This window comes from Microcaecilia unicolor, chromosome 2, assembly GCF_901765095.1.
Source record: "Microcaecilia unicolor chromosome 2, aMicUni1.1, whole genome shotgun sequence".
In the NCBI taxonomy this organism is placed as follows: domain Eukaryota; kingdom Metazoa; phylum Chordata; class Amphibia; order Gymnophiona; family Siphonopidae; genus Microcaecilia; species Microcaecilia unicolor.
This window is the reverse complement of record NC_044032.1, coordinates 104,553,612-104,574,536: the sequence shown is the minus strand read 5'-3', so window position 1 is coordinate 104,574,536 and position 20,925 is coordinate 104,553,612. Positions and strand designations below refer to the sequence as shown.

Below are 20,925 nucleotides of genomic sequence, written 5' to 3'. Positions count from 1 at the left end.
GATGACATAAGGAGGGGCATAATCGAACATCGCCGGATGTATTTTGGCGTTGGCGCAACAGCTGGCCGGAACCATATTATCGAAAAAGATGGCCGGCCATCTTTTTTTTTGATAATACGGTTTCGCCTGGCCAAATGCCAGAGTTCACCGGTTTTGTTTTTCAGCGATAATGGAAAAAAATGCAGGCCATCTCAAACCCGGCGAAATCCAAGGCATTTGGTCATGGAAGGAGCCAGCATTTGTAGTGCACTGGTCCCCCTCACATGCCAGGACACCAACCGGGCACCCTAGGGGGCATTTCTAACAATATTTAAAAAATACCAAAAAAGCTCCCAGGTGCATAGCTCCCTTACCTTGGGTGCTGAGCCCCACAAATCCCCCCCCCCACCAACCCACTCCCCACAACTCTACACCATTACCATAGCCCTTATAGGTGAAGGGGGGCAACTACGTGTAGGTAGAGTGGGTTTTGGGGGGGTTTGGAAGCCTTAACATTTACCACCACAAGTAACATAGTAACATAGTAGATGACGGCAGAAAAAGACCTGCATGGTCCATCCAGTCTGCCCAACAAGATAAACTCATATGTGTATACCTTACCTTGATTTGTACCTGCCTTTTTCAGGGCACAGACCGTACAAGTCTGCCCAGCAGTATTTCCCGCCTCCCAACCAACCGTCCCGCCTCCCATCTCCGGCTCTGGCACAGACCGTATAAGTCTGCCCTCCACTATCCTCGCCTCCCAACTACCAACCTCTCTTCCCCCACCTGCTCCGCCACCCAATTTTGGCTAAGCTTCTGAGGATCCATTCCTACTGCACAGGATTCCTTTATGCACATCCCACGCATGTTTGAATTCCGTTACCGTTTTCATCTCCACCACCTCCCGCGGGAGGGCATTCCAAGCATCCACCACCCTCTCCGTGAAAAAATACTTCCTGACATCTTTTTTGAGTCTGCCCCCCTTCAATCTCATTTCATGTCCTCTCGTTCTACCGCCTTCCCATCTCCGGAAAAGGTTTGTTTGCGGATTAATACCTTTCAAGTAGTTGAACGTCTGTATCATATCACCCCTGTTCCTCCTTTCCTCCAGGGTATACATGTTCAGGTCAGCAAGTCTCTGCTCATACGTCTTGGAACGCAATTCCCATACCATTCTCGTAGCTTTTCTTTGCAACGCTTCCATTTTTTTAACATCCTTCGCAAGGTACGGCCTCCAAAACTGAACACAATACTCCAGGTGGGGCCTCACCAATGACTTGTACAGGGTCATCAACACTTCCTTTCTTCTGCTGATCACACCTCTCTCTATACAGCCTAGCAACCTTCTCGCTACGGCCACCGCCTTGTCACACTGTTTCGTCGCCTTCAGATCCTTGGATACTATCACCCCAAGATCCCTCTCCCCCTCAGTACCTATCAGACTCTCCCCGCCTAACACATAAGCCTCTTGTGGGTTTCTACTCCCTAAATGCATCACTTTGCATTTCTTCGCATTGAATTTTAATTGCCAAACCTTAGACCATTCTTCTAGCTTCCTCAGATCCCTTTTCATGCTTTCCACTCCCTCCCGGGTGTCCACTCTGTTGCAAATCTTAGTATCATCCGCAAATGGGCAAACTTTACCTTCTAACCCTTCGGCAATGTCACTCACAAATATATTGAACAGAATCGGCCCCAGCACCGATCCCTGAGGCACTCCACTACTCACCTTTCCCTCCTCCGAGCGAACTCCATTTACCACCACCCTCTGTTGTCTGTCCGTCAACCAGTTCCTAATCCAGTTCACCACTTTGGGACCTATCTTCAGCCCATCTAGTTTATTTAAGAGCCTCCTGTGGGGAACCATGTCAAAAGCTTTGCTAAAATCTAAGTAGATTACGTCTATAGCACGTCGATGATTCAGTTCTCCAATTCAATGAGATTCGTTTGGCACGATTTCCCTCTGGTACAACCATGTTGTCTCGGATCTTGTAACTTATTGGCTTCTAGGAAATTCACTATCCTTTCCTTCAGCATGGCTTCCATTACTTTTCCAATAACCGAAGTGAGGCTTACCGGCCTGTAGTTTCCAGCTTCTTCCCTATCACCACTTTTGTGAAGAGGGACCATCTCCGCCGTTCTCCAGTCCCTCGGAACCTCTCCCGTCTCCAAGGATTTATTAAACAAATCTTTAAGAGGACCCGCCAGAACCTCTCTGAGCTCCCTCAATATTCTGGGGTGGATCCCGTCCGGTCCCATGGCTTTGTCCATCTTTAGCTTTCCAAGTTGTTGATACACACTCTCTTCCATGAACGGTGCTCTATCCATTCCATTCTCAGGTGTACTTTTGCCAGTCCCTCGCGGTCCTTCTCCAGGATTTTCTTCAGTGAAAACCGAACAAAAGTATCTATTTAGCAAATTGGCTTTTTCTTCATCATTATCTACATAGCGGTTCACTGTATCTTTTAGTCTCACAATTCCCTTTTTAGTCCTTCTTCTTTCACTAATATATCTGAAGAAATTTTTGTCGCCCCTCCTTACATTTCTAGCCATTTGTTCTTCCGCTTGCGCCTTCGCCAGACGTATCTCTCTCTTGGCTTCTTTCAGTTTCATCCGGTATTCCTCCCCGTGATCCTGTTCTTGAGATTTTCTATTTTTCTGGAACACTAACTCTTTAGCCTTTATTTTCTCAGCCACTTGCTTGGAGAACCATATCGGTTTCCTTTTTCTCTTGCTTTTATTTACTCTCCTTACATAAAGGTCTGTGGCCCTATTTATTACTTCTTTCAGCCTGGACCACTGCCCTTCCACTTCATGTACGTCCTCCCAGCCCATCATCTCCTTCCTCAGGTATTCCCCCATTTTACTAAAGTCAGCACGCTTGAAATCCAGGACTTTGAGTTTAGAGTGGCCGCCCTCCACTTCAGCTGTTATATCAGGTGGGAGGGGGGATGGACTTTGGTCTGCCTGCCTGAAGTGCACTGCACCCATTAAAAACTGCTCCAGGGACCTGCATACTGCTGTCAGGGAGCTGGGTATGACATTTGAGGCTGGCATACAGGCTGATAAAAAAGAGGTTTTGATTTGTATTTTTTTAGTGTGGGAGGGGGTTGGTGATCACTGGGGGACTACGGGGAGGTCATCCCACATTCCCTCCAGTGGTTATCTGGTCAGTTGAGCCACCTTTTTGAGGCTTGGTCGTGAAAATAAAAGGACCAAGTAAACCCGGCGAAATACTGCTTAATGCCGCTTTTTTCCCCCATTATCCGCGAAAGCCGGCCATCTGGTAGCTACGCCCATGTCCCGCCTTCGCTACATCGCCGACACACCCCCTTGAACGTTCACCAGCAAGGCGACGGGAAAGCGGCAATGCTGTCAAAAAAGCCGCTTTCGATTATACTGATTTCGCCGCTTTTGAGAGATCGCCGGCCGTCTCCTGATTTATGTCAGGAAATGGCCGGCGATCACTTTCAAAAATAAGCCTGAGAGTTATTCAAAATCGTTAAATCGCAAGAGGATTGTGAAAAATTACAACAGGACTTTACGAGACTGGGCGTCTAAATGGCAGATGATGTTTAATGTGAGCAAGTGCAAAGTGATGCATGTGGGAAAGAGGAACCCGAATTATAGCTACGTCATGCAAGGTTCCACGTTAGGAGTCAAGGACCAAGAAAGGGATCTAGGTGTCGTCATTGTGCTGCTGCGGCTAAGAAAGCAAATAGAATGTTAGGTATTATTAGGAAAGGAATGGAAAACAAAAATGAGGATGTTATAATGCTTTTGTATCACTCCATGGTGCGACTGCACCTCGAATATTGTGTTCAATTCTGGTCGCGCATCTCAAAAAGATATAGTGAAATTAGAAAAGGGCGACGAAAATGATAAAGGGGATGGGATGACTTCCCTATGAGGACAGGCTAAAGTGGCTAGGGTTCTTCAGCTTGGAGAAAAAGCGGCTGAGGGGAGATATTATAGAGGTCTATAAAACAATGAGTGGAGCTGAACGGGTAGATGTGAAGCGTCTGTTTACGCTTTCCAAAAATACTAGGACTAGGGGGCATGCGATGAAGCTACAATGTAGTAAATTTAAAACGGATCTGAGAAAATGTTTCTTCACTCAATGTGTAATTAAACTCTGGAATTCATTGCCAGAGAATGTGGTAAAGGCGGTTTAGCTTAGCGGAGTTTAAAAAAGGTTTGGATGGCCTTCTAAAGGAAAAGTCCAAAGACCATTATTAAATGGACATGGGGAAAATCCACTATTTCTGGGATAAACAGTATAAAATGTTTTGTACTTTTCTGGGATCTTGCCAGGTATTTGTGACCTGGACTGGCCACTGTTGGAAACAGGATGCTGGGCTTGATGGACCATTTCCCAGTATGGCAATACTTATGTACTTATATGTATTATACATCAGTTAGATTGAAAGTGATATACCCGTGGGGGGGGGGGGGGGGGGGGGGGCTCGAATATGTGCTGGTGCTGCTCCACTGACAGAGGCATCTTTCTCCATACCTGGTGGAGCTGTGAGAAGCTCAAGGACTATTGGAGGGGAGTGCTTCAGCTTTCTACCCTCTCTACCCTCATCTCCCCTTACATTCCCGCCCGAAACCTCCGCTCACAGGACAAATCCCTCCTCTCAGTACCCTTCTCCACCACCGCCAACTCCAGGCTCCGCCCATTCTGCTTCACCTCACCCTATGCCTGGAATAAACTTCCTGAGCCCTTACACCAAGCCCCCTCCCTACCCATCTTCAAATCCTTGCTCAAAGCCCACCTCTCTTCAATGTTGCCTTCGGCACCTAACCTTTACACCTTTCAGGAAATCTAGACTGCCCCAATTTGACTGCCCCTTCTTGATTGACTGTACACTTGTCCTTTATATTGTAAGCTCTTTGAGCAGGGACTGTCCTATGTTAACTGTACAGTGCTGCGTAACCCTAGTAGCGCTTTAGAAATGTTAAATAGTACTAGTAGTAGTAATTTTCGAGAGCACCTTGGGTGTTCTTTTTCTGCCTGAACCTAAGTTCTGTCTGCTGGGTTTGGGTAATAAACGGGGTAGTAAATTGCAAACTAGGGTTAAGTACTTGTGTTTGGCTAATGCTAAGTGTGAAACAGTGGCCAAATGGAAGCAATCCATGGGACCTACAGTGCAGGATTGGAAGCTTCTGGTCTGCAGGTCGAGATATGGAACTGACAGATGGTATCATGGACGTTTTGATGCTGCACAAGAGGTATGGATTCAACTCGCATTGATCTTGGAATAGATTCCTTTTTGGGGTGGACATTCTCACTGATGAGTGAGGTGGAGAGGCAGGGTTTAGTTTATGCTTCCAGCTACTCTTGAAGAACCAACTGCAGGTGCCCTTTCTGGGAGGTGTTAGCTGCGACTTGAGGGGGAGGGGGGGGGAGGTGGGTTTCTGGTTCGGGTGGGTTGGGATGGGGAGGGGTACATATATCTATCTTTCTGATTGTTTTGCGGAGCTTGATATTTACTGGCTTGTATTTCAAAATGATGAATAAATATAAAAAGTTAAAAAAAAATAGATTAAAGTGGAGATTACTGTAGAACCCTGCACCTTGGTTGCCATTCGTCTGATATTACATTTCACATTTAACTGCACATTTGAAATTCCTTAAAACCCTGAAAACTAAAACAAAACCACCCAGCAATTCCAACTGATTCTAATCTAAATAGTAGTAGATCATGATCAACTAAATCGAAAGCAGGCAATAAATCTAAATCAAATCAATTCTTGCATACCGCTAAAATGAAGATACATACCTGTAGCAGGTATTCTCCGAGGACAGCAGGCTCAATATTCTTACGTGTGGGTCGTCGTCCGCGATGGCCCAGGAGACCATAACTTTTCTTCAGAAAAAATCTAGAAGTTTGTAGAATGCTCGGTCGTGCAGGCACGAGCGCACCGCGCATGCGTGAGCTGCTTCCTGCCCGCAACGCAAGCCTGACTAAAATCAGTTAAATAGAAAGCAAACAAGGTAAATGAATTCAACTCCAAAAGGGAGGAGAGAGGGTTGTAAGCATATTGAGCCTGCTGTCCTCGGAGAATACCTGCTACAGGTATGTATCTTCATTTTCTCCGAGTACAAGCAGGCTCCATATTCTTATGTGTGGGGTATCCCTAGCCCCCAGGCTTCACAAAACAATGAACATTGGTCAACTGGGCCTTGCAACAGCGAGGACAGAACATAGATAGACCTGAAACCAAAATCAACTAGGTGAGAGTGCAGCCTGGAATAAAACAGAAATGGGCCTAGGAGGGTGGAGTTGGATTCTAAACCCCGAACAGATTCTGCAGCACCGACTGCCCAAACCAACTATCGCGTCGGGTATCCTGCTGAAGGCAGTAGTGAGATGTGAATGTGTGGATTGATGACCACGTTGCAGCCTTGTAAATCTCCTCAATGGAGGCTGACTTTAAGTGAGCCACTGACGCAGCCATGGCTCTAACATTGTGAGCCGTGACATGGCCCTCTAAAGTCAGCCCAGCTTGGGCATAAGTGAAGGAAATGCAGTCTGCTAACTAATTGGAGATGGTGCATTTTCCAATGGCAACTCCCATCCTGTTGGGATCAAAAGAAACAAACAGCTGGGCGGACTGTCGAAAGGGCTTTGTCCGCTCCACGTAAAAAGCTAATGCTCTCTTACAGTCCAAGGTGTGCAACTTGTCTTCACCAGGGCTGGTATGTGGACGGGGAAAAAATGTTGGCAAGACAATTGACTGGTTCAGATGGAACTCCAACACCACCTTCAGCAAGAACATAGGGTGCATGCGGACTACTCTGTTGTGATGAAATTTAAGATAAGGAGCATGGACTACCAAGGCTTTGAGCTCACTGACTCTACGAGCTTCCTTCCAGGTCAAGTACTTCAGATGGCAGGAATTCAGTGGCTGAAAAGGAGGCTTCATCAGCTGGGTGAGAATAACATTGAGATCCCATGACACTGGTGAAGGTTTGACAGGGGGCTTTGACAAAAGCAAACCTCTCATGAAGCGAACTAAAGGCTGTCCAGAGATAGGTTTACCTTCTACATGGCGATGATAAACACTAATCGCACTAAGGTGAACTCTCACGGAGTTGGTCTTGAGACCAGACTCTGATGTGTAGAAGGTATTCAAGTAGGGTCTATGTAGGACAAGAAAGAGGATCTAGGGTCTTGCTGTCAGTAACACCTCTTGGTGGAATCTTTTCTGGAAGCAAGACTCGAGAGACACCCTCTGAAAGACCCAAGGAGGTGAATTCTAAGGTCTCAACATCCAGGCCGTGAGAGCCACGGACTGGAGATTGGGATGTAGACTCAACCCCTCGTTCTGAGTGATGAGGGTTGGAAAACATTCCAATCTCCACGGTTCATTGGAGGACAACGCCAGAAGAAGAGGGAAACAAATCTGACGCGGCCAGAAGGGAGCTATCAGAATTATGGTTCAACAGTCTTGTTTGAGTTTCAGCAGAGTCTTCCCTATTAGAGGTACAGGAGGATACGCATACAGAAGGCCTGTTCCCCCTTGCAGGAGAAAGGCATCTGACGCTAGTCTGTTCATAGGCCTGAAGCCTGGAACAGAACTGAGGGACCTTGTGATTGATCTGAGTGGCAAAAAGATCCACCGAGGGGGTGCCCCACGCTTGGAAGATCTTGCGGACTACGCCCATGTTCAGTGACCACTCGTGAGGTTGCATTACTCTGCTCAGTCTGTCGGCCAGACTGTTGTTTATGCCTGCCAGATAAGTGGCTTGGAGAAATGAGCCGAAACGGCGTGTCCAAAGCCACATCTGGATGACTTCCTGACACAGAGGGCGAGATCCGGTGCCCCCCTGCTTATTGGTATAATACATGACAACCTGATTGTCTGTCTGAATCAATATGACTTGGTTGGACAGCTGGTCTCTGAAAGCCTTTAGAGTGTTCCAGATCGCTTGCAATTCCAGGAGATTGATCTGAAGACCTTTTTCCTGAAAGGACCAAGCTCCTTGAGTGTGAAGTCCATCTACATGAGCTCCCTGCCCCAGGAGGGATGCATCTGTCGTCAGCACTTTTTGTGGCTGAGGAATTTGGAATGGACGTCCCAAGATCAAATTGGATTGAATAGTCCACCACTGCAAGGAATTTTGAAAGTCGGTGGACAGTTGGATCACATCCTCAACTCCCCGCAGCTTGATACCACTGGAAAGCTAGGGTCCATTGAGCTGATCTCATGTGTAGACGTGCCATGGGAGTCACATGAACTGTGGAGGCCATGTGCCCCAGAAGTCTCAACATCTGCCGAGCCGTGATCTGTTGAGACGCTCGAACCAAGGACACTAGGGACAGGAGGTTGTCTGTCCTCGCCTCGGGGAGATAAGCACTGTCTTTGTGCTCAACAGTGCTCCAATGAATTCCAATTTTTGAACTGGGGTGAGATAGGACTTGGAATAATTGATCACAAACCCCAGTAGTTCTAGCACCTGAATAGTCATTCGCATGGACTGTAGAGCGTCCGCCTCCGAGGTGCTCTTCACCAGCCAATCGTCAAGATAAGGGAACACAAGCACTCCCAGTCTGCGCAGCGACACTGAGACTACAGCCAGGCACTTTGTGAACACCCTGGGTGCAGACGCCAGACCAAAGGGCAGTACACAGTACTAAAAGTGCTGTGTTGCTAGCTGAAATCGAAGATAACTCCTGTGAGCTGGAAGTATCGAGATGTGTGTGTAAGCATGCTTTAAGTCCAGAGAGCATAGCCAATCGTTCTCTTGAATCATGGGAAGAAGGGTGCCCAGGGAAACCATCCTGAACTTTTCTTGAACCAGATATTTGTTCAGGCCCCTTAGGTCTAGGATGGGACGAATCCCCCCCCCCCCCCCCCCCCCATTTTCTTTTGAACAAGAAAGTACCTGGAATAGAATCCAAGCCCTTCTTCCCCTGGTGGAACGGGTTCGACCACACTGGCCTTTAGAAGGGCGGCAGTTCCTCTGCAAGTACCTGCCTGTGCTGGGAGCTGTAAGAATGAGCTCCTGGTGGGCAATTTGGAGGTTTGGATTCCAGGTTGAGGATGTATCCTAACCAGACTATTTTAACCCACTGGTCGGAGGTTATGAGAGGCCACCTTTGGTGAAAAAACATCAACCTCCCCCCTACCGGCAAGTCGTCAGGTACGGACACTTTTACAGAGGCTATGCTGAACTGGAGCCAGTCAAAAGCCCGTCCCTTGCTTTTGCTGGACAGCAGAGTGGGCCTTAGACGCACGCTGTTGACGAGAACGAGCACGCTGGGGCTGAGCCTGGGCAGGCTGCCGAGAAGCAGGAGTGTACCTATGCCTAGAGTAGGAATAGGGAGCACTTCTCTTCCCTCCAAAAAACCTCCTAGATGAGGAGGCTATAGCAGAAGGGCGCCCGGTGGGAGAGAGAATCCATAGCATCATTATGCTTCTTAATCTGATTAACAAGATCCTCTACTTTTTCTCCAAAATGATTATCCCCTCCAACAAGGAACATCCGCCATCCGCTGCTGGAGAGAATGATCCAGGTCAGAGACACACAGCCACGAGAGTCTGTGCATCACTATACCTTGAGCAGCGATTCTGGATGTCACGTCAAAAGTACCCTTGGCCAGGAACTTGCAACATGACTTCTGCTGCCTGACCACCTGGCGAAAAGGTTTGGCCAGCTCCGTAGGGAGTGTCTCAACCAAGCTGGACAGTTGACGTATTGAGTCCCGCAAGTGTACGTTCGTGAAGAGCTGGTATGAATGGATCTTGGCAGCGCGCATAGAGGCCTGATACGTCTTTCTCCCAAAAGAGTCAAGAGTCCTAGCTTCTCTGCCTGGGGGCGCCGAAGCATAGTCTCTAATACTCCTAGCTCTCTTGAGAGCGGAATCCACCACCATGGAATTGTGGAGTAATTGGAACCTCATCAATCCAGGTTCACCTTGGATCCAGTATTGGGACTCAGCTTTCTTGGGAACCACAGGGCCAGACAGAGGAACGGACCAGTTTCGCATAAGGACTTCCTTTAGTATCTTATGCAGAGGAACTGTCACAGCCTCTTTTAGGTGGAGAATAATAATCCAGGACCTCGAGCATGTCAGTCCTGGGCTCATCCTCAACCTTCATAGGGAAGGGAATAGCTGTAGCCATTTCCCGGACAAAGGAGGAAAAAGATAGACTCTCAGATGGAGATAGTCTTCTTTCCAGCGGAGAAGGGTCAGAGGGAATCCCAAAGGACTCATCAGAAGAGAAGTACCTGGGATATTCCTCAGATTCCCATGAGCACTCCTGCTCAATGTCGGATACAAGCTGTGTCAAGGTACTCTGACACTGGACCTGCCTCGACGCCGAGGAATGATGTCCTCTGTGGCGATGTCGAGAAGTAGATGTCTGATCCGACTGCAGCGAAGCTCTCTCCACCGATGTCGAAGGGGAATCGACCTGGGTGGCAGCCGACGCCACAGGCGACACCGCAGTCGGAGACCTCACCACAGGAGAAGGGCCAGACACCGCTACAGCAGATGGCACAGAAGTCGCAAGCATCCCCGACACCGAAGCTGATTGTCACAGTAAGCCTTCCAGAAGTTCCAGAAACAAGGACCGGATACGCTCGTCGAGAGCTGCCATCGGAGAAAGCTGCAGGGCTGGTTTTTACAGGCGGTGTCAGAATCCGTGGAGGCTTGGGAGCAGGTACTGGGCTGCCAAGAGACCGACTCATCGACACCTCCTGTACTGAGGGGGAGTGGTCCTGTCAGTGCCGACGCTTCTTGGGTGCTGACTCTCTCGATGCCCCGGAGCTCCTGGTACCGTGCGTCAAAGGAGAACGATGATGATGCTTCTTAGCCTTCGCTTGACGCCCGTCATCAAGACTCCTCGGTACCGATGAGGAGGACGTGGAATTCTCACGTCTCCTCGGGGCCGCCTGCATAACAGTAGGCCTCAAGACAGGTGGAGACCCACTCGACGCCTCGCTGCTTCCAGCGCGAGTTGGTCTCTCAGCAGCCATTACCTCTCTCCTCGACGTCGATGCTCCTGTCGATGTCAACGCCACCGACCTCGGTACCTATGTCGAAGGACCGGACTGAGGCCCAAAAAGCTTCTCTCGGGCCTCTCGAGACGCTTGGGTCCATTTCTTCATACGACTACAAGCGGCTGGGCTATGGTCGGACCCAAGGCACTGGATACACCAAGCATGGGTATCTGTACCTGAGATGGTCCTGTTGCACCGAGTAAAACGTTTGAAGCAGCTGGGTGTCTTCGATGACATGGAAGAAAAAATGGCTTCAGCGAAATCAAACAACGCGATTGTGCCAAGAAAGAAAAAGCACAAAAAAGGGAAAACCCTGGCCGCGTCGAAAAAGAAAGGAAACCTTAAAAATGGACAAAAAGATAAGAAACTAAGGGAAAACTATTTTTTTTTTTTAAGAAAAAAGAAAATAAAAGCGAAAATCAGTCGCGAAGAGTAGTTCTCTTCTTGGGCCTGATGGAGCGCAGCGAAAACACTGCCGCACCTAACCACGGAGAAAAAAGAACTAAGGAGGCACGTTCACGCATGCATGGTTCGCGCTACCCGTGCGACGGAGCTCTCTGAAAAGTCTTTGTCTTTATTTTGCTTGCAAAAGTTTTTGCCGATTCCTGGGCTGCAGCGGACGTCAACCCACATGTGAGAACAAGCAGCCTGCTTGTCCTCAGAGAACACTAATTACTAAGGAAAATGCCCAGGATGAATCTCTATTGATAGACCTAAAAAAGAAATTTTGGGGGTGGGGGGGGGGGGGGGGGGGCGGTAAATTAAAAAAATAATTTTACAATAAATGATGAAGAAAAACAGAAAGAGTGCCTAGCAAGAAACAGGGAGGAGTATGTAGAGGCCAAGTTCAATACCAGTAAATAGCAAACAGAAAGCTGGAGAAGAGAGACAGTCAGTATGATACTATATTTTTACCTGAAAGACAATCCTATGATCTTCTACTACTTGTTCTTCCATTTCTACCATTTGTGAAACAGCTTCATGAAAAGTAAACAGTTGTGGAGAAACCTCCTCCTCCTGAAAAGAATGAATGTTCTCATCAAAAATACAATTTCTAACTAAATAATACAATGGCATATAAGACAACCAATATTCAATACACTGGACTGGAAAAAGCTAAGTTATTTATCTGTAGCAGGGGTTCTTCAAGGACAGCAGGAATATATTCTCACATGTGGGTGACATCATCTATGGTGTCTGGTGTGGACACTGCAAGTGCACTGTCACTTTAAATCTTTGAGGCAGTGCTCCTACCGTACATACACAGGTGCCTTCCTGCCAGACGCTCAAGGGCAGGACCAGTACAGTACTAAAGCTAAGACAACTCCAAGGGGACGCAGGGGGAATGTAAGAACGTATCCTTGCTGTCCTTGGAGAAATCTGCTACAAGTAAGTAACTTAGCTTTCTGGGACAAGCAGGCATAATAATCTCACATTAGGGACTCACTAGCTACCAGGCTCAGAACATAAATCAGTTTCTGAAATTAAGGAGATAGTGAGCTTGGTGGAAAAAAAAAAAGGGCTAGAGGGCAGAGTTGCGTTTTAAGTAGTAAAAAGATTCTGCAGGACTGCTTGTCCAAACTAGCTATCCTGCCTGGAATGCTGCTCCAGACAGTAGTGAGCAGTGGTGTGGATAGAAGACCATGTAGCCGCTTTGCAAATGCCGTCAATTAAGGCAGAGCGGAAATAGGTTACTGAAGCCATAATGGCTCTTACATTGAGAGTGGTGACTCAGCCATAAAGGGTCAAGCTCAGCCGGCGTGTATCTGTAGGAGATATAGAGGGGCATAATCGAATGGCGCCGGCCATCTATATGGTCGGCGCGGTAAAGTGGCGGCCGAACTGTATTATCGGCTTTTGTTTCGATAATATGGTTGGAGCCGGCCAAATGTCAGCATTTGGGCCGGCTTTAGAGATGGCCGGCATCGGTTTCCGGCGATAATTGAAACTAATGTCGGCAATCTCAAACCCGGCCAAATGCAAGGCATTTGGTCGTGGGAGGAGCCAGCATTTGTAGTGCACTGGCCCCCCTGACATGCAAGGACACCAACCGGGCACCCTAGGGGGCACTGCAGTGGACTTCAAAAATTGCTCCCAGATGCATACCTCCCTTACCTTGTGTGCTGAGCCCCCCCAAATCCCCCCCCCAAACCCACTCCCCACAACTCTACACCACTACCATAACCCTTAGAGATGAAGGGGGGCACCTACATATGGGTACAGTGGGTTCTGGGGTTTTTTGGAGGGCTCAACATTTACCACCACAAGTGTAACAGGTAGGGGGGGTGGAATGGGCCTGGGTCCACCTGCCTGAAGTGCACTGCACCCACTAAATACTGCTCTAGGGACCTGCATAGTGCTGTCAGGGAGCTGGGTATGACATTTGATGCTGGCATGGAGGCTGGCAAAACGTTTTTTTTTTGGGGGTGGGAGGGGGTTTGGTGACCACTGGGGGAGTAAGGGGAGGTGATCCCTGATTCCCTCCAGTGGTCATCTGGTCAATTGGGGCACTTTTTTGAGACTTGGTCCTAAAAATAAATGGCCCAAGTGAAGCCGGCGAAATGCTTGTCAGGGCCGGCTTTCTTTTTTCCATTATCAGGCGAAGCCGGCCATCTCGTAACCACGCCCTGCCTTCGCTACCCTACCGAAATGCCCCCTTGAAGTTTGGCTGGCTCGGCGACAGAAAGCAGTTGGCGCGGGCCAAAATCGGCTTTCGATTATACCGATTTGTCCGGGTTCAGGAGATCGCCGGCCATCTCCCGATTTGTGCCGGAAGATGGCCGGCGATCTCCTTCGAAAATAAGCTGGATAGTCAGCTAGCCAAGTTGAGACTATGTTTGCTGATAGAAATCCCTATCCCATTAGGGTCGAAGGACACAAAAAGCTGGGAGGACTTTCTATGAAGTCCTATGATGTTTTGTACATTCTACATAGTATGCTAGAGCATGCTTGAAGTCCACGGTATGCAGTGCTACTTTCTCCAGGATTACAGTGTGGCTTAGGGAGAAGATGGTAGTACAATGGATTGATTGATTGAGATGGAACTCCAATACCACTTTAGGAAGGAATTTGGGGTGGGTTTGGAGTACAACCCTGTCGTGATAGAACCTGGTGTAAGTTGGGTCTGCCACAAGGGCTTGAAGCTTGCTGACTTCTCAGAAGTAAGAGCTAATAAGAACAATTCCTTATATGTAAGGAATTTTAAAGAAAAGTAGTTCAAATGGAGGTTTCATGAAAGACGTTAGAATGATATTCCCATGCCACTGGGGGCAGTTTGATAGGTTTTGGATGAACTGAAACTGGCTTATCAACTTTAGCACTCAGTTAATTTTGAGGCCAGAATCTGAAAGGTGGAGGAGGTACTCCACCAGGGTAAGTAGAGAGCTTGTAGTAGGATTGAGTGCTCTGGCTGCACACCAGAAAGAAATTTGTTTCCATTTTAAATGGTAACATTTTCCATGTAGGTTGTTTCCTAGAGGCTAGAAGTATCCAAGAGACTGCATCAGGAAGCTTTAAGGAACACAAATCTATGTCACCAGGAACCAAGCTGTCAGGGCTAGAGAGCGAGGGTCTAGATGATGGAGAGACACTTTGTTCTGTGTTATTACGGTTGGGAAAGGATCTAAATTCAATGGTTTCCTTCAGGATAACTCTAGAAGAGGGAACCAGATTTGACGTGGCCAGTAGGGAGCTATTAGAATCATGGTCCCCTGGTCTTGATGTAGTTTTAGCTGAGTTTCTCCCTATGAGAAGTAGTGGGGGGAAAAGCGTATAGAAGGTCTGTTTCCCAGTGAAGCAAGAAGGTGTCTGGGGCTGCACGACTGGGAGAATATAGTCGGGAACAAAAGTGGGGAAGCTTGCTGTTCTGAGAAGCAAAGAGGTCTATCGCTGGGGTCCCCTCACTGTTGAAATATTTGATGAAATACTGAGGTGCTTAGGGACCATTTATGAAGTTGATGGATTCTGCTTAGTTTGTCTGCTACAGCAGTCTATATGTCAGCTAGGTAAACAGCTCTTAGAAAAATGTTTCGAGAAGCTGCCTAAGTCCATATCTGGATTGCTTGGCAACACGGATGCTAAGAACCTGTTCCTCCACGTTTGTTCAGGTAATACATCACTACCTGGTTGTCCGTGTAAACGAGTATTACCTGACCAAGGATACAGTTCTGGAAAGTTTTGAGTGCATTCCAAACTACTCCTAATTCCAGGAGATTGATATATCTTTTCTCTCGTGGGGACACCTTCTAGGTGTGCTCCCCAACCTGTCATGGAAGCAACTGTGGTGAGGACCTTGTGATGGGGAAGTAGTTGGAAGAGAAGACCCCGGGTAAGATTCTGAGACACCATCCACCACTGTAGAAAGTAGTGTAGTTGTGGAGTGATCAGAATATGAGTTGACAGTAATCCTGAGGCTTGGGACCACTGAAAGGAGAGTGTCCACTGAGGAATTCGGAAGTGGAGGTGAGCCAATGGTGTTACATGGACTGTCGAAGCCATGTAAGTGAATAGATGGAGCATCTGACGAGCAGATACTTGAGTGGAGTTGAAAACCTGAGTGGCGAGATGTAGTATGTTTGCCCTTGGTTGAAGAAGGAAGGCTCTGCCCCGAGTTGTACTGAGGAGAGCATCTATGAACTCTAAGATCTGAACTGGTTTAAGATGTAATTTGGGGTACTTGACCACAAATCCGAGGAGTTCTAGGAGCTTTATGGTGGACTGAATGGAGGTATTTGCAGACTCTTGGGAGGCTGCCTTGATTAACCGGTTGTCCAGGTAGGGGAAGACTTGTATGCCCCACTTGTGAAGTGTTGCAGCTACTACTATCAGACACTTCATGAAGAATCGAGGAGCAGAGGCCAAGTCAAGTGGTAAGACCTTGTATTGATAGTGCAGAGTTCCACAGAGAAAGCGGAGGAACTTTCTCTGTGCCGGGAGAATGGTGTATATGCATGTATGCCTCCTTGAGATCTAGAGAGGAAAGCCAATCGTTAAGTTGTATAATGGAAAGTAGTGACACCAGGGATACAATGCAAAATTTTTTCTTCGAGTAGAAACTTGTTTAAGTCTCAACGATCGAGAATTGGACCTACTCCCCCTGTCTTTTTTAGTATGAGAAAATATCTGGAATAGAACCCTTGACCCTTGTCTGGCGGAAGGAACTGGTTCTATTGCATTCTGCCGGAGGAGGGCTTCTCTCAATTTCATTTGGAGGAAGTTGAAATGAGACTCTCTTGGTGGAAGGTCAGGAGATTTTCTTTGCCAATGCAGAGCATAGCATCCTGAATGGTGTGTGGCACCCAACAGTTGAGGTTATGAAAGGCCACCTCTGTTGGAAGAGACTGAGTCTCCCTCTGACAGGTAGGTCGCTTGGCATGGACAACTGTACGGTGGCAATGCATTCTAGGAAGGAGTCAACAATTAGGATGTTTTTTTAGACTAAGAGGATATCTGGGTTTTCTGACCCCTTGGATATGAGCATTGGGACATAGTTCGAGGTGGAGGAGGAGTAGGAGTGTAATGACGCTTAGTAATTTGAGCGTCGATATCCTCCTGAAAATCTTCTGGAAGAAGTAGCAGAAGTTTGTGGCCTGGATAAAATCTTAATAGTATTTGTATGTTTTTTTAATTATGTCGGCCACTTCCTCAACTTTGTCACCAAATAAATTTTCATTATGACAATGTACATCTGCTAGACGCTCCTGCACAGCAGATTTGAGGTCAGAGATCCTGAGCCAGGAGAGATATTGCATTGCCACTGCTAAGGCGCAAATGCATGAAGAGGCATCAAAGGCCAGCCTTCCCAGATATTTACAACAATCGAGAAGTTTTCTGTCAGCATATGTGATTGGTTAGCACTGAAACCTTAAAAGTTCTTCTGCCAAAAGAGTAACGTTCTAGCCTCTCTTCCCAGAGGAGCCGAAGCATGAGATCTTGCATTGCGAGTGTGTTTTAAAGCAAACTCCACAACTAGGAATGATGAAGTAACGCAAAACCAGTGAATTTTTGTATCCTATACATTGTATCAATTTTCTTTGGGGCTACTTGAACTAACAGCGGAGCCTCCCAGTTTTTAAGTAGAATATTCTTCATAATTGAATGAAGTGGAACTGTGATGCCCTCTCTAGAACTTCAAAAAGCTCTGAATGAGGTACTTCCTCTCTTTCCAATTTATTTATTGCATTTGTATCCCACATTTTCCAACCGTATGGCAGGTTCAGTGTGGCTTACATATTGCTAAAAAGGCAGTTACAAAATTTAGATTTGTAGAAGTCTGGCTCGAGCCATCTCGTGGACAAAGCCAGGAAAAGATTTACTCTCTGGAGAAGATCTACGTCTCTCAGGTGGTGGAGATGGATCAAATGAAATGCCATAGAACTCCTCAGCTGAGAGGTCCAGTGGGTCTTGATCCATCTCCCAGGAGAGGTCTGAGTTTGACTCTTCAATGTACTGCTCACAGGAAGTATGTGGAGGAGTGACGACTACAGCGCCAGCTCTGCATAGAGGTGGGTTGAGACAGATGAGTCTCTGAAGTTGGAGAAAATTCCTCTGGTGATGTCAACGCATGCATCGGTCAGGTTCGTGCCACAACAGACAATTGATGCCAAGCCGGTGTGCGGGACCTCTCCCATAACTGTCTCTCCAATGCATTGATGGGCTGTGATGAGGTTGGCTCAAGTACCCTTCAAGCATGTATAACCTTCTTTGAACACAGTCCAGATTTCCTTATGAAAAGCAGGTATCGGTACCGGTGAGAAAGCAGTGTGGATACAGCCCGAGTTATAGCCTGTGCAGGTGAAGGAGATTTCAAAAGCCTTGAAGGCTCTCAATGAGAAAGGAGCTGGAGAGAAGGAGAGTGGTCAATGCGGTATGGATGCTTCCTGTGCATCAAAGATGTCAATGTAGGGGAGGTATAGGCAGAGTGCCTAGAGGGAGAATGATGGCAATGCTTCTTAGGTTTTTTTTAATGCTGCCAGTCCCTCGATGCATGCAGCACCAACAGCAAGGATGGAGAGTCTTTATGGGTATGCGGTACCAAGTCTGATGTCAGACCTTCTCAATGTTGTGTCGGTGCACCTGATGTTGATGCAGGTTCTGAATCAAGTATCAAATCTCCTGCCAATTTTGATGCGGATGCTGATGTCAACGCAGAATCAAAAACTTTCTCTTGCTGGATTCTGTGGGCTTTAGGGGTCCTTGCCTGCATGTTTAGGCAGAGGCTACACTATGTCCTGCTAATCTGGACCTAAGCACTGAACATACCAGTTATGGGGTCTGTGTCTGAAATAGTCCTATTGCATCGAGTACACTTCTTAAAGCCACTTGGCACCCTCGTTGACAATGAGGGAAAAATGGCCGACGCTAGCTCAAAAGGCTCGGTGTCCTGGGGAGCTCGAGTAGTTGTGCACCTGAAAATAGTTGATGTTGCCCAGGCAAAAGAAGGGCTCAGAGGCCCCACAAGGTCAAAAATTGAAAAATTAAAATAATTGAAGGAATTATATATAATTTGAACAACTTAATACTAAAGAGAAGAATATGGAGGAAAAATGTCCTAAAAAGGGAAGGCACCAAAAAAGCAAGTTTGATGCCCTGACAACAGATTAAAAAGTCAACCTTTCTGCTCTGCAGAAAACGACAGACTTCTGGTCTCACACTCAAGCGCTGGGCAGGAAGGTACCCATACATGCGTGGTGGGAGTACTGTCTCAAAGATTTAAAGTGACAGTGCACTTGACAGCGTTTGCACCAGTTTCCATGGATGACATCACCCACATGTGAGCATATTATGTCTGCTTGTCCTCAGAAAACTTTGACCACCACAAACAATCTGGTTCAGATATAAACTAATTGTTATGAAAAGAACAAAACAACAACAAAAATTGTGTGATATGTGTTCAGAAAACCAACAGAATGCTCAAAATTATATAACAAAGGCTCCACTTTTTCTATCATTGCACAAAACCTTGTAATGCCACTTTAATTGAATAGGAGATTATTCTCAAAAGGAATTATTGGATGGGGACGGATTGTATAATTTTAAAATAATATTGGTTTTCACTTAGGATGGATCATCCACATGAAATTTTATATTTCTGTTTTGGAGAATTAAAACATGAGATAGCATATAACCTGGGATATTTGAGATATGTACTTTTTTATTATATACTTTTGAGAATATTATCCTATTCAGTTAGTGACATTACACGATTTTGTACAATGATACAAAAACTGGAGACTCATCTGTTGTTAAAATGTTGAGTGCACTGTTGGTTTTCTGAGCACATATCACAAAAAGGTTTTCTTTTTTTCTTTTTATGACAATCAGTTTATATCTGAACCAAATTGTTTGCTTGTTTGGATTGCATTGTTAGTTTATAGGGTTCAGATATATTATTCTCCCGATTTGCTTTTAGTTGTGAAAAGCAAATTGGATAACTTTGGAAACTTACTGAACAAAAACCAGCATTTGAATTTCCCATTCTTGTGACTGGTGAAACTTTATCTGGACAAGCAAAGTTACTCACCTGTAGCAGGTTTTCTCTGAGGACAGCAGGATACATATTCTGGCAGAAAGGGGATGTCATCTGACAGAATCTGCCGCAGTGAGTGCTCCCAGTGTTCTTTCTTGATGCTTTTGGAAGCAGCTTCCTGTGTATGCACACATCTTCCAGACCACCTCATCATGCAGGATGAGATTTAATATTATAGCTGATAGAATGCAATTCCAAGGGGAGGAGGGCAGGGCAGTCAGAGAATGCATCCTGCTGTCCTCAGAGAACACTTGCTACAGCTGAGTAACTTCACTTTCTCCGAGGACAAGTAGGATATTCTGACTAATGGAAAACAGCCCTGCACAGGTAATACCTAACATAAGAACTACTACCGTATTTTTCGGACTATAAGACGCACTTTTTCCCCAAAAATTTGGGAGGAAAATGGGGGGTGCGTCTTATAGTCCGAAGGTAGCGAGTTTTGGATCGCCGTCCCCTACTTACGCGATGCCATGTTCCCTGGTGGTCTAGTGACGTCGGGGCAGGAAAGAGCCCCCTCTTTCCTGCCCATCGCGCTGCTCTCCGTGCTCCTGACTGCTTCCTGACGGTCTCGGCGATATTCAAAATGGCCATTTTGAATCTCGCCGAGACCGTCAGGAAGCAGTCAGGAGCACGGAGAGCAGCGCGATGGGCAGGAAAGAGGGGGCTCTTTCCTGCCCCGACGTCACTAGACCACCAGGGAACATGGCATCGCGTAAGTAGGGGACGGCGATCCAAAACTCGGACAAGACGCACCGGAGCACCTAGGTTTTAGAGGAGGGAAAAAGGAAAATTTTTTTTTCCCCATTTCCCTCCTCTAAAACCTAGGTGCGTCTTATGGTCCGGTGCGTCTTATAGTCCGAAAAATACGGTAACTTTTTTTCATTCTTTCTCTCTCTCTTTTTTTTTTTTTAAAATAAAGACAGCCTGGAACAGAAAAGAAATGGGACCGGGGGGGGGGGGGGGGGGGGGGGGGTGAAGAGATGGAACTGGATTATAAACCCCAAATAAATTCTGAAGGACTGTCTGACCAAATTGGCTGTCACATTGGGAATCGTGTTCCAGACAGAAATGAGATGTGCAGGGCCGGTCTTAGCAAGTGCGGGGCCCTGTGCAGACCAATTTGATGGGGCCCCAACCTAGCTCCACCACTCCCTCCGAGCTCCCAGGCCATCCCCTCCAAGTTCCAGGACCATATCCCCTCCCTCCGAGCTCCAAGGCCCCCTTCCCTCCCAGCTCCAAGGCCCCCCTCCCTCCGAGGCCTCCTCCGAGCTCCAGTCCACTTCCCTTCTGAATTTTAAAAGTTACTTCATCGGGTTACAGGCAGCGGCAGAAGTGAAAAGCATTTGAGCTCAGCTGCTCGGCGCTTCAGGAGCTTTCCTTTCCCTCTCTCAGCTCT

General features: G+C 47.0%; 1 protein-coding gene across 1 annotated transcript in view; it reads right to left on the bottom strand.

The window, feature by feature from the left end:
• Nucleotides 1-20,925, bottom strand: part of KIF2A (kinesin family member 2A) — a 443,213-nt gene that overhangs the window by 31,293 nt on the left and 390,995 nt on the right. The window contains 1 exon segment of the mRNA XM_030193169.1: nt 11,915-12,016. Coding sequence (XP_030049029.1) covers nt 11,915-12,016 — 102 coding nt within the window.